The 12459-nt window shown below is 41.0% G+C and overlaps 1 protein-coding gene across 1 annotated transcript in view; it reads left to right on the top strand.

Annotated features, from left to right (window-relative positions):
• The window catches only part of GANC (glucosidase alpha, neutral C), an 80515-nt gene that overhangs the window by 11678 nt on the left and 56378 nt on the right, over positions 1-12459 (top strand). The window contains exons 4-6 of the mRNA XM_044660020.1: positions 3300-3427; positions 9866-10048; positions 11229-11274. Coding sequence (XP_044515955.1) covers positions 3300-3427; positions 9866-10048; positions 11229-11274 — 357 coding nt within the window. The remainder of the gene's footprint in view (positions 1-3299; positions 3428-9865; positions 10049-11228; positions 11275-12459) is intronic.

Raw genomic sequence — 12459 nt, 5'->3', positions numbered from 1 at the left:
TGTACAAAAATACTTGTGATAAAAACTTGGAGGAGGGGAATGGGGACGGAGAATTACCCAATTTTTAAGAAATTGGGTAGCTTTTAAGAAAAAGAGGCAGCTACTTGGCTCAGTTGGCCAGGCCAGGAGTTAGGAGAACCTGGATTCATACTTCTTAGCTGTGTGGCCCTGGGCAAGTCACTTAACCCCCATTGCCTAGCCCTTACCACTCTTCTGCATTGAAGCCTATACTTAGTATTGATTCTGAGACAGAAGGTAAAGGTTTAAAAAAAAGAGAAAGAAATGGCTGAACGAATGTATGAATGTAACAGATTAACACTACAACATCGGCAGTGATGACCATCAGGACAATGTAAACCTGGGAAGGCTTGTGTAAGTTCACAAGAGTAGAAAAATCCAAGCCAAACCAACAGTATGTACAATGATTACAGCATAAATGGAAAGCTATCCATCCAAATCAAATCAAATATTAGTGCTCTGCTTGTCAGTTAAAAAGCATGTTTATCCCACTTTCTTGTTAATAATTTTGGGGGAATATACTTTGTAAAAATGGGTTATTTGGATGTTTTCTGGGAAATATATCCATTTGTAGCAATAAACTTGATTGATCAAGTTTTGGGTTGGGTTGTTTTTTTTTTAAACATTGGTGCCAGTAGTTGCAAATCATGGAACACCACAACCTTTGAAAAATCAAAATTGTGAACAAACCCACAGTTAGATTTGGACCTACGTGGGATCCATGTTACTGACGAGGACATGTGCAAAAAGGATCATCATTCAGGAAATATATGAATAGGAAAAGAGTTTTTTGGGATAATACAGGAGATAACTTTATTGAAACCCAAATGGTTTCAAACAGATGAATCTAGCTGGAAGGAGACATACCTTGGGTAGAAAGAAGGCAGTCAGGCGAGGCCCTGGTGGTAATGGACGGCCTCTCTGGCTGTTCCTAGCATAGATTTGATTTTTTTTTAAACCCTTACCTTACATCTTAGACTCAATACTATGTATTGGCTACAAGGCAAAAGAGCGGTAAGGGCTAGGCGATGGGGGCTAAATAACTGCCCAGGTCACAGCTAAGAAGTATCTAAGGTCAGATTTGAACCCAGGACCTCCTATCTTTAGGTCTGGCTCTCTAACCACTTAGCAACCAGAGATTTGATTTTTAATCAATTTCTTATTAAAAACAGGTTTCTAGGGGAACCACCCAGCTCAAATTACCACCATTATATACATTAGTTTGCTTTTCAGGTTCAATGTTGCTTTCTCTACATTAAGGGACTAATAGGCCAAAGAATAACATCTATATATCATGGGCTGCACTGGTACCCCCAATATATTAAAAGACCAAGAGGATACGTTTCTAACACGTCAACCTCTGTGAAGGCTTTTTGGGAAACCATGGATAAGAATTACAGAGGTCAAGAAAGCTTGCCCAAGTTGTCTAATCTGCACCCACGTCAAGGAGATCACAGCTCTGGGAAGCCTTTACCATGAGACAAACTATTGGCATTTATGAGGTGCAGCATAGCCCAATTTTGCCCAGCTTAGGAGATGAGGCCTATTTAGAGAGGTTTCTATTCTAGTCCTCTTCTGGAAGATCATCTGAGTCCAAACCAGGAGTGTGCCAAAGCTAACTTATGTGAGCCAATTGTTAAATTTTCATTATGAGCATTTCTGCCTCCAGAATTGGTCATTGCTATGAATCAAGGTTTGATTTATTGTTTTGTTCATAGTCTAGACCAGAGGTGTCAAACATAGGCTGCATTGCTGCAGGACCAAATTAAAATTAAAATATAATTGGGAACACCTAGGTGGCTCAGTGAATTTGAGAGCCAGGCCTAGAGACAAGAGGTCCTGGGTTCAAATGTGGCCCCACTTCCTAGCTATGTGAACCTGGGAAAGTCACTTAACCCCCATTGCCTAGCCCTTACTACTCTTCCTACATGGAACCAATACTCAGTACTAATTCTAAGACAGAAGGCAGGGGTTAAAAAAAATGTAATTGGGAAATATTTTAACAAAAAAAAATACAATAGAATATAAATGTTAATATTTGGTTTTCTAAGTCATTTTGCAGCACAAAAGAATTTTTATTTACTCAACCTTACATAAAAAGATCCCTTTGAGCCACATGTTGACTTAGAAAACCACACGTTTTTCTCTTTTTTTTTTATTAATACATCAACACATTGAAGGGACTCTAGGTGGTACAGTGGATAGAGCACTAAGCTTGGAATCAGGAACTCATCTTCCTGAGTTCAAATCCAGCCTCAGACACTTACTAGCTGTGTGACCCTGGGCAAGTCACTTCACCCTGTGTGCCTCAGTTTCCTCATCTATCAAATGAGCTGGAGAAGGAAATGGCAAACCATCCAGTATCTTTGCTGAGAAAATCCCATTTAGGATCACAAAGAGTCTGACACTACTGAAAAACATTAAAATCAAAATAGTAACTACATTTTAATCTGGTTCAGGCTGCACTTAGAAGTGTGGGCACCTGTCAGCTTTGTGTTTAACATTTCTTTTCTAGATTTAAGAAAGTGATGGAGAAAATGTTAATAATGTAGATTAAACTTTAAAATACATTAGGGGGCAGGTAGGTGGCTCAGTGGATAGAGAGCCAGACCTGGAGATGGGAGATCCTGGGTTCAAATCTGGATTCAGACACTTCCCAGCTGTCCCTGGACAAGCCACTTAATTCCAATTGCTGAGCCTTTATCACTCTTCTGCCTTGGAACTGATACTTACTGCTCTTACTACCAATACTTAGTGTTGCTTCTAAGATGGAAGATAAGAGTTGTTGTTTTTTCTTTTTTTTTAAGGGCTATCAGGTACTTTTTTTTCCTGAAGAGCATGTCAACATTAACCTGGACACCCCTGATCCTACCCATTTCAAACACATGTACTTATTCCTGGACACATAAAGGTTTATTTCTTTCAGTTCCACTCTGTTTTTATCCCCAGCTTAATCCAAGCCTTTCCTGTGCTTTCTGGCACATAAATCTCACCCTCAGAGAATCAGGAGTTCCTAAAAGTCCCTCACAGGTTCTACTTCACATTCAGCTGACTCACCTATTTTCCTCACTCAAAGAACAACAAAATTAACTTTGTCCTTGGCTTTTGGAGAACACTCCCAGCACAGTTCTTCCCATCACCAGAAAAGTAATATTCAGGAAGACATGCAGTAATGGGATGTCTCTGTGCCAGAAGTAACCTAACCACTTTTTCTGGTTGCCATTATAATTAAAACTAGACCTGGTCATAATGTGGTAATCTCTTTATCCACTTATTCCCAGGTTCCTCTCTTGGCTGAAGTCTATGGAATAGAGGGAAATATTTTCAGGTTAAAAATCAATGAAATGGCTCCCTTGAAACCAAGGTATGAAATCTCCGATGTCCTCATACAGAAGCCAGCTACCAAAAGGTAGGTTATGGAAGAGAGTATCTTAGACCAATGATCAATTTTTTTCTTTTATTATTATTCCCAGTAACAGAGCTATCTCATGCCTGTCTAGAACTTTCTTTGAAATCTTTTTTTTGCATCTGGAGACTACTGTTAATTCTTAGCCCACCCTCAGGGGCTGTCTTTATCTTTTTCTACTTTAGTGCAGGTAGATGGCACAATAGATAGAGCACCAGACCTGGAGTCAGAAAGATTCATCCGCCTGATTTCAAATCTGGCCTCAGACATTTAGTAGTTGGGTAATCCTGTGCAAGGCACTTAACCCTTTTTGCCTCAGTTTCCCCATCTGTCAAATGAGCTGGAGAAGGAAATGGCAAACCACTCCAGTATTTTTGCCAAGAAAACCCCAAATGGTTTATAGTTTTAAAAGATTACTCTATTCCACAATGAATAATATGGAAATAAGTATCAAGTGATATAACATGTAAAATCCAGTGGAATTCCTTGTCAGCTCCAGGAAGGGGGAGGGCAGAGGAAAGGGAGAGAACATGAATCATGGAACCATGGAAAAATATTTTAAAATAAATTAATTAAAATTTTAAAATGGGGTCACCAAGAGTCAGACACAGCTAAACAATAAACTTCTTTAGTTCTTTACTTTAAGTGCAACTAAGTAGCACAGTGTATAGAGTGCCAGGCCTGGAGTCAGGAAAACTCATCTTTATAAGTCCAAATCTGACTTAAAGAAACACGCTTAACTATCAGTATGATCCAGGATAAGTCATTTAACTCTATTTTCCTTGGTTTCTTATCTATAAGTTGAATTGGAAAAGGAAATAGCAAAGCCCTCCAGTACCTTTGCCAAGAAAACTCCAGATGGAGTCAGCAAGAGTTGGACACAACCTACCGAGATGACTGAACAACAACAATACACTTTGTCTTCATACTTTGATCAAAGGGTCAGCCTATATTCACTAGTAAAGAGCTACATAGCATCTAGCAACTGCTTCTTAATTACCCAAAGACCATGGGAACTGGGAAATGTGAACAGCCTGACCATAAGAACAAACAATAGAAGAAGCATTTTTATTCACTAAGCTCAAATTAGTTGGCTTTCCAACCATGTAGCATGCTTGCAGTATATTTGGATGAATTATAAGAAATTTTTAATCACCCTTACATATGATTTAAGAGGTCTGTCACATGGATTTCTACTCTAGACTAATGAACTTATTTTAATAGTCAAGTAACCTTTGAACTATCATTCCAGGAAATTTTTTTAAAAAATCTTTAGAGAATGCAACATTTTTAATATGCTCATAAAACATTCATTAGCTCTAGTATTTGGAGTGCTAGTCTGTCCCATTCTGCCTAACTAGCTTTGTTATTTATATCATATGAGCAAAGATGAGATTACTTTATACTCATATTTTCCCATTAACACAAATTCCCATGAAAACATAAAGGGATGATTTAATTTCTTTTATATTAAAATCTTTGTCTTTTGCTCATTTGGGAGAGCTTTATTCTCCACTGTCCCAAAAGAGCAAAAGACAAAGATTTTAATCTATATATTGAAACTCAGTTCCACTCCTGGGATGGAGAGCATAGTGTCCTAAGCTGGTGCTGTGGTCTGTTCTAGTGCCTGGTTGGCTCAGCTGCCTCTTGGGTCTCATATAAAGTGAGCAGTCTAAGGGGAGGCCTGCAGATGTTCCATCCAGATGTTGTTTGTGCTGGATGGCATTGGGTTCTGTGCTCTCCTACAGTGGCTGGACCTTGTTGAATTGTCCTTCCACCACTGCCTTCACTGTATTGCATTGCTTTCTGCTCTCCCCTGCTGAAACTACACTGAACCTAGTGGTGCTTCCTCTGATACTTGGGCTAGATTTCCCACAAGTTCCATCCCAGCTTAGTGAACCTCATTCTCCTCCCCTACTCCAGCAAGATGTCCCTTTGCTGTCCCTCCACAATATCCCAGAGGACCCACTGCTTCTTCTGTTGCTTCCGTTGCTCCAGGATTTGTTTTAAAGCATTTGGTTTTTTGATTATCTGGATTTAGAACACTTTTTTCACGCAATTATTGATAGTTTTGATTTCTTCATCTAAAAACTGTCTATTCATGTCCCTTGGCCATTTGTCAATTGGGGAATGACTTGATTTCTTGTACATTGACTTGGTTCTTTTATCATTATCTGAAAATGAGTTTAAAGAACTCAAAATTCTTCTCATTCTGACATCTTGGTTCCTAGAAGCAGAAGTGACTCTCATTTATATTAAATTCAACAAAGCCAAAAAGCTCAGTTTCATCTCTGATGAACTAGATGTGTGACCCTGGGCAAGTTTCTTGACGTCTCAGTCCCCTAGTCATCTAAGTCTGTAAACTACAAAAAAAGGTGCCAACCCATATTGGTAAAGGAAGATTCCTCACCTGAAGTTCCCTATATCAATGAAATTACAAGTCCAATCCCTATATCCTGTGCTTTGTAATATTTATCTGCTGGACTCAATAAGAGTTATGGCACTGTGCTCCTCTCCCTTCCATTTTGGATCCACCATCAAAGACCATGTTCATTCCCTAGTGGATGGAGCACAACCACCTGAAAGAAAGATCAGGCTCCTTTCCTCACATTCTTGGGCTCTTTCTGCCTCTACACTGACACCCCAAGATAAATACTTAATGCTTTGGTTTTGAATTACAGTGTAAGTCCTCCCCAATGTCAGGATGGGATGCTTTACACTGAAAACCTTTAATTGACAGAAAACTTAACCAAGAAGCAGTAATGAATAACTACAATGAAGTCCTGATTAATGTGAATAATGAATCCTGTGAAGTGGTCACACATATTTGATTTTCAAACTATTCTAAGTTATAATCATTTAAATACATTCATGGGTTCCATCCCAGTGGAAATATTCCATGCAAATTCAAATAATGTGGCCACTTCAAAGAACTCATTATTTGTACTAACTGGGGCATGGCTATGCCATTATTCTCTTCGAGAAAGTTGAGATTTAACACCATCCAAATATAATTCCATTTGGCGTGATGCATTTCACCTCCACTCTGCATTATCCAAAAAATTTCTTATGGGTCCTTTTCTTCAAACAAATCAGGCTGGCAGTTAAGACATTTAGAACTTTCAAGGTGGACTCTGTAACAATGAAAGGGCCAGTAACCAATGTTTGATAAAGGGGAGATAGAGAAAGTCTATGTGGTGAGTCTTTCTTCCAGCACTCCCCTGGGGCCAAATATACACTGGGAGACTTTAAGGGGGGGTCACCCTGAAATTGGGTGACCTGGATGGGCCTGCTGCCCCACAGGAGCTGGGGGCAAGGCTTCCCTATAAAAGGAGGTATGTGATACCCCAATCCGATCCTGAATAAGGATGGGATTCACACAAACCTCCCCCCAATCAGCTAAATTCACAGCAGGTGGTCCAGCTTCAAGATGGAAGCAGCCAGACCAAGCTGTGGTTCCCCTCTCCCTCATTGTCTCTCAGGCACTCTGGAACACTATCTGACTTTTGAATGGCTTTTTATTATTCACAAATCAGAGATTGGGGAAAGGTGTGAAGGGCAGATGGATTTTGGGGTGCCTTCTTCACTATTCCTAGGTCCTTCACTTAGGTGGGAAACCCAATGGTTCCCACTTCTAAGCTTCTCCTCTCGCCCCTTCTCCTATTTCTATTTCTCTGTTTCTATCCCTTTCTATAATTTTAAGTTTTGCCTGAAAAGGGTCTCTCAGCAAGGTTGGGAATGGGTGAAAGAGAGTAAGAGATTGCTCCCAAAATGGAGTCCAAACTTAGCTGACTCAATGGTTGAAGTCTTGGTGGGTGAGATGCGATGGAATCGCTTTGATCAGGGAATCAAGGATTTCAATTTCCAAAAGAAAGATCTTCAGGAAGCCCTCAGGACTGGATCCAAGCTGGGATGTCCACCTCCTCCCTCTCTCAGTCCTCTGCCCAAAAACCTCTCCTCTCCCTCTCTTCTCCGGAGAATCTCCTAGGCTCCTCTCCAGTCTCAACTGTCTACAACTGTCAGCAACTGCCTTCTCTGGCTCCTTTGGTCCCATCCCCCTTGCACAAATCCCATCCTTACAACTCCAAGGCTATAAATGTCCATCTCGGGATCACCATGGTTGTTGTTCAGTCATTTGAATCATGTCTGACTCTTCATGAGTCTATTTGGGGTTTTCTTGACAAAGATACTGGAATAGTTTGCCATTCCCTCTCCAGTTCAGTTGACAAATGAGGAATCAAAAGCAAATAGTGTTGAGTGTAGAGTAAGTGCCTGAAGCCAGATTTGAACTTAGGCTTCCTGACTTCCAGGCCCAACAGGCTATCCCCTGTTCCACTCAGGATCACAGCTCAGCCATCCACAAGCAGGCCAAGAGGTCCAAAACAGAAAGAGTTTAGTCTTATCCAGGCAGGACATGTGCTCCCAGTCCCCAGGTGGATAGAATGGAGGAAGGGCCTCAGACCCCTTCCTCCACCCTCCAGGGGGAGCTATTTGCTCCATGTCCACCTGGAAAATCTGTTTCTCTTCTGTGACTGATATAGCACCTCACCCCACTTCTCCTGGGGGCCAACCAAGGGAGACCAATTCATTCAGTGTTAAGCTACATGAATCCCTCAGATTCCTGGGAAGTTGTCAGAGGAGTTCAGCCCATAAAAGCCCATTCCCACACATGTTCTAAGGGCTGAACCCCTGTCACACTTACCTATTCCATATTTTCTCTCTAATAGATTATAAATTCCTCTAGAAAGGTCTGTCTTTTGTCTTTGTATACCTAGAGCAGATCATGTCATGTACTGCTTTGGCAGTGAGGTGGAGACTGTGATAACCTACAGTTATCAAAATATTAAAATCCCTGGGGCAGCTGGGTAGCTCAGTGGATTGAGAGTCAGGCCTAGAGACAGGAGGTTCTAGGTTCAAATCCAGCCTCAGACACTTCCCAGCTGTGTGACCCTGGGCAAGTCACTTGACCCCCATTGCCCACCCTTACCACTCTTCTGCCTTGGAGCCAATACACAGAAATTAAGGATTTAAAAAATATATATATTAAAACCCCTGCCCTAGAACCTAGCACAGTGATGGTAGACCTATGGCACGCATGCCAAAGATGGCACATGGAGCACTCTCTTTGGGCACTTGGCCCCTCCCCCCCCCCAGAGTTCATTACTAGAAAGGCAGAGGGACTTGGGTAGAGCTGCTCCCCTCCCCCTCTCCACCATGGCTGATGGCATTTTTTTCATATCCCCTGCCCCTCTGCCCAGCAGCCAATGGGAGCACACAGTGAGTAAGGTGGGCAGCTCACAGGTGGCAGAGCTGGATGTAAGTGGAGCATTCAGGCCACTCCTCTCCCCCTCTTTACACTCACTGAGGACATTCCTCACTTCATCCACCCCTCTGTCCAGCAGCCCAATGGGAGCACTTCCTCCCTCCCCTGTATGGGTACGGAGTAGGGGGGCACACCCAGCATGCAGTGGGGGAGGGACTTGGTCTGGTGGGTTAGGGTGGGGCCAAGCACTGTCTAAAAAGTTCTGGTCACTGACCTAGCACAATGGCTGGCCCACACAGCAGGCACTTTAAGAATGCTTTATGATCGGGTGACTCTATAGGGAGAGGTCAGAGTCAGACTACAGAAATCTTTCAGCTCAGCCACGTTGAGCTCTCTGAGGCAAGAAAAAGATGTTTGAGCAGGTGAGTCTTGCCGTCAGACAGCAGCCAATTATCTTGTTGTCTGTGTGAGGACAGATTTCTGTGTGGAGAAAAGAAGGGAGGCTAGTAAGGAGGCTGTAGCCATGGTCCATTTAGCATGTAGCAATGGTTCTTATTTAGAAAATGAGGCTCATCAGAGAAGCAAGGGAGGTCAAGAAGCAGGGATCAAATCCTGACTTCATATCTAGCCTTCTTTCTATTTTACTTCATACAACCTCAGATTATATGCCCAATCATTTTATTAATTGTGATCCATTTTCTACAATATCATTTGTACCTACAAACAATCTCCTTCCTTATTAATATCCAAATTATGATTTTCTCCACAGTTGGGCTCTTTTTGCTAGGCAATTTATAATCAGTTTTTAATTGGTAGAAAAAGAAAGCCTTTCTTGCTGACCATTTCTTTGTATTCAGTCATGCATTATGTTGTTTGTTGGGGTTGAGTTGTTTCATCTGTGTCCGACTCTTTGAGACCCCATTTGGGGTTTTCTTGGCAGATTCTGGAAGGGTTTGCTATTTCCTTCTCCAGCTCATTCTCCAGGTGAGGAAACTGAGACAAACAGGGTTAAGTGATTGGCCAGGGTCGCAAAGCTAGTGTCTGAGGCCAGATTTTAACTCAAGTCTTCCTGATTCCAGGCCTGGCCCTCTCTCCACTGTGCTTCCTAGCTGCCCCACCTGCATTATGTAGAGGTGTTTGGTTTTTTTCCCTGTGGATCATGTGGCTTTTCTTTCTAGGCTGACGCCATGCCCAGGGGATACAGGTACTCTGGTGCTGAAAGATGACTCAGGAAATCTGAAGTTTCACATCTCAGCGAACCCCTTCAAGATAGATCTGTCTTCTGAAGAAGAGCCCGTGTTAAGCATCAATTCCACGGGCAGGCTGTACTTTGAACATTTGCAGATGCCACCCAAACACAGGTAAAATTATACTTACTTAATCATGAATAATAATAATAATACTTATCTGCTTGGATCAAGTGCCCCAAATGGGACACGTTACCTTATATGCTAGAGTTTTTATCCCAAAGAAGTCTTTCCTTTGGCCCTTCAGTCTTTCTCCCTAAGCAGTCCAGTTTTGAAGAAGAAAACTGATGCTTTTTCTCCACGTATTTCCTCCATGGGCTGTGGATTTACCTAGCAGCAAGAGTCTCTCTGAAGACTCACTGAGAAAATCTAAATAGCTTTGAAGGTCCTGTTTGCAGAAAGTAAAAGGAAGACTATAGATGTACCATCCATTCAATTAACAAGCTCTCCCAGAATGAAATCTATCCCCAAGTGGCAGCCCCAGAGATTCTTGAGCCTTTGGGGGCCTCTCTCTCTGTAAGGCAGCAGTTTGTCTTCATCTTTTTTTATCCTTCTTTACCATTTTAGCAAAATAAATTGAAAATGATTTAGTAAGGGGGCAACTAGGTGGCTTAAGATAGAGAGCCAGGCCTAGAGAAGGGAGGTCCTAGGTTCAAATATGACCTCAAATACCTCCTACCTGTGTGACCCTGAGCAAGTCACTTAACCTCTATTGCCTAGCCTTTACTGCTCTTCTGCTTTGGAATCAATACACAGCATTGATTCTAAGTCAGAAGGAGAAAGAAAGAGAGAAGGAAAGAAGGAAAGAAAGAGAAAGAAAGAGAAAGAGAAGAGGAGAGAGAGACAGAGAGAGAGGGAGGGAGGGAGGAAGAGAAAAGAAGGAGGGAAAATGAGAAAGAGAAAGGAAGATTTAAATTATTATGTGAAAAAAATGTAGACCATCAGGATCACCATCAGCTCTCTCTCATGCCCCACAAAAACCCATGATTTTTAAAGTAAGTTAACAAGAAAAATTTAAATTAAGTACTTCAAAGGATCTCAAAATTGAAAGGAAATCAATAGAATCTTTCAAAAACTTAAGTATTGTCAAATATAGAAATAAAACAACTTTAAATTTTTTCAATTAATTAATTTCTTTATTTAGAATATTTTTCCATGGTTACATGATTCATGTTCTTTCCTTTCCTTCTTCCCTCCCCTATCCCTGAGCTGATGATTCTATTGGTTTATACAAGTATCATTGTTTAAACCCTATTTCCATATTATTAATATTTTTTAAAAAATTTTTAAACAGAATTTCCAAAGAAAGTGAAGAAGATGTGATGACTGATCCTTCCCAGGTAATTCAGCTTGAACTGCTTATTCTTATCTTCTTGTTTTAATTCCTATCCTCATCTCTTTTTTTTAACCCATACTTTCTGTCTTAAAATCTATCCTAAGTATCATTTCCAAAGCAGAAGAGCAGTAAAGACTTGGTAACTAGAGTTAAGTGACTTGCCCAGTATCACACAGCTAGAAAGTGTGCAAGATCAGATTCTAACCCAGGACCTCCTTATTCCCCTCCTCTTAATAATTATCATCAAAAAACAAATATGAAGATGTTAGATAAATAGTTTTCTATTTGAATATGTTACCATAATGCTTTGCTTTTCTTCTTTTTATTCCTAAGGTTCTACCCCCTGGAAAGGATAGGGATAATGTATTTCAGAGACAGAACTTGAATCCAAGTCTTCTTGCCTTTGAGGCCGACTTTTTTTAACAATGACATGCTGGGGCAGCTAGGTACCACAGTGGATAGAATGCCAGACCTGGAGTCAGGAGGACCTGGGTCAAATCTGGGGAAAGGTTAGGCAGTCAGGGTTAAATGACTTGCCCAGGATCATATAGCTAAGAAGTGTCTTAGGCCAGATTTGAACCTAGGTCCTCCCAACTTCAGGTCTGGCACTCTATCTGTTGTACCATCTAACTGTCCCAGCATGTCAAATTATCTTAGAATTGATACTGAAAAAGAAAAAAAAAAGAATTGATATTGAGAGGTAAAAGCTAAAAAAAATGACATGCTACCTCTAGCCCATAAAAATGCAAATAATATATGCTAAATTATTACTTCTGTCAAAGAATATGGGAATAGAGTGGGTAGGTAGAAGGATAACCACACACTACACCCACGTATCATACCTTAGCTTTACTGCTTTTACATGGTCAAAGTACTAGTTTGCAAGAGGAAAGGAATTTTTATATTGCCAGGTAAACACACTTAAAAACAACTAAGATCCCCTTGCTTATATACTTAAGTGCTAACAGCAGTTGGGAGACAACTGGTGGGAGCTTTTTTTTTTTTTTTTTTTTTTTTTTAAATTTTAAACCCTTAACTTCTGTGTATTGACTTATAGGTGGAAGAGTGGTAAGGGTAGGCAATGGGGGTCAAGTGACTTGCCCAGGGTCACACAGCTGGGAAGTGCCTGAGGTCGAATTTGAACCCAGGACCTCCAGTCTCCAGGCCTGGCTCTCAATCCACTGAGCTA

Source organism: Gracilinanus agilis, chromosome 2, assembly GCF_016433145.1.
Source record: "Gracilinanus agilis isolate LMUSP501 chromosome 2, AgileGrace, whole genome shotgun sequence".
Lineage (NCBI taxonomy): Eukaryota > Metazoa > Chordata > Mammalia > Didelphimorphia > Didelphidae > Gracilinanus > Gracilinanus agilis.
Note: the sequence above shows the minus strand (reverse complement) of the source record. Positions and strands in the feature narration are given on the sequence as shown.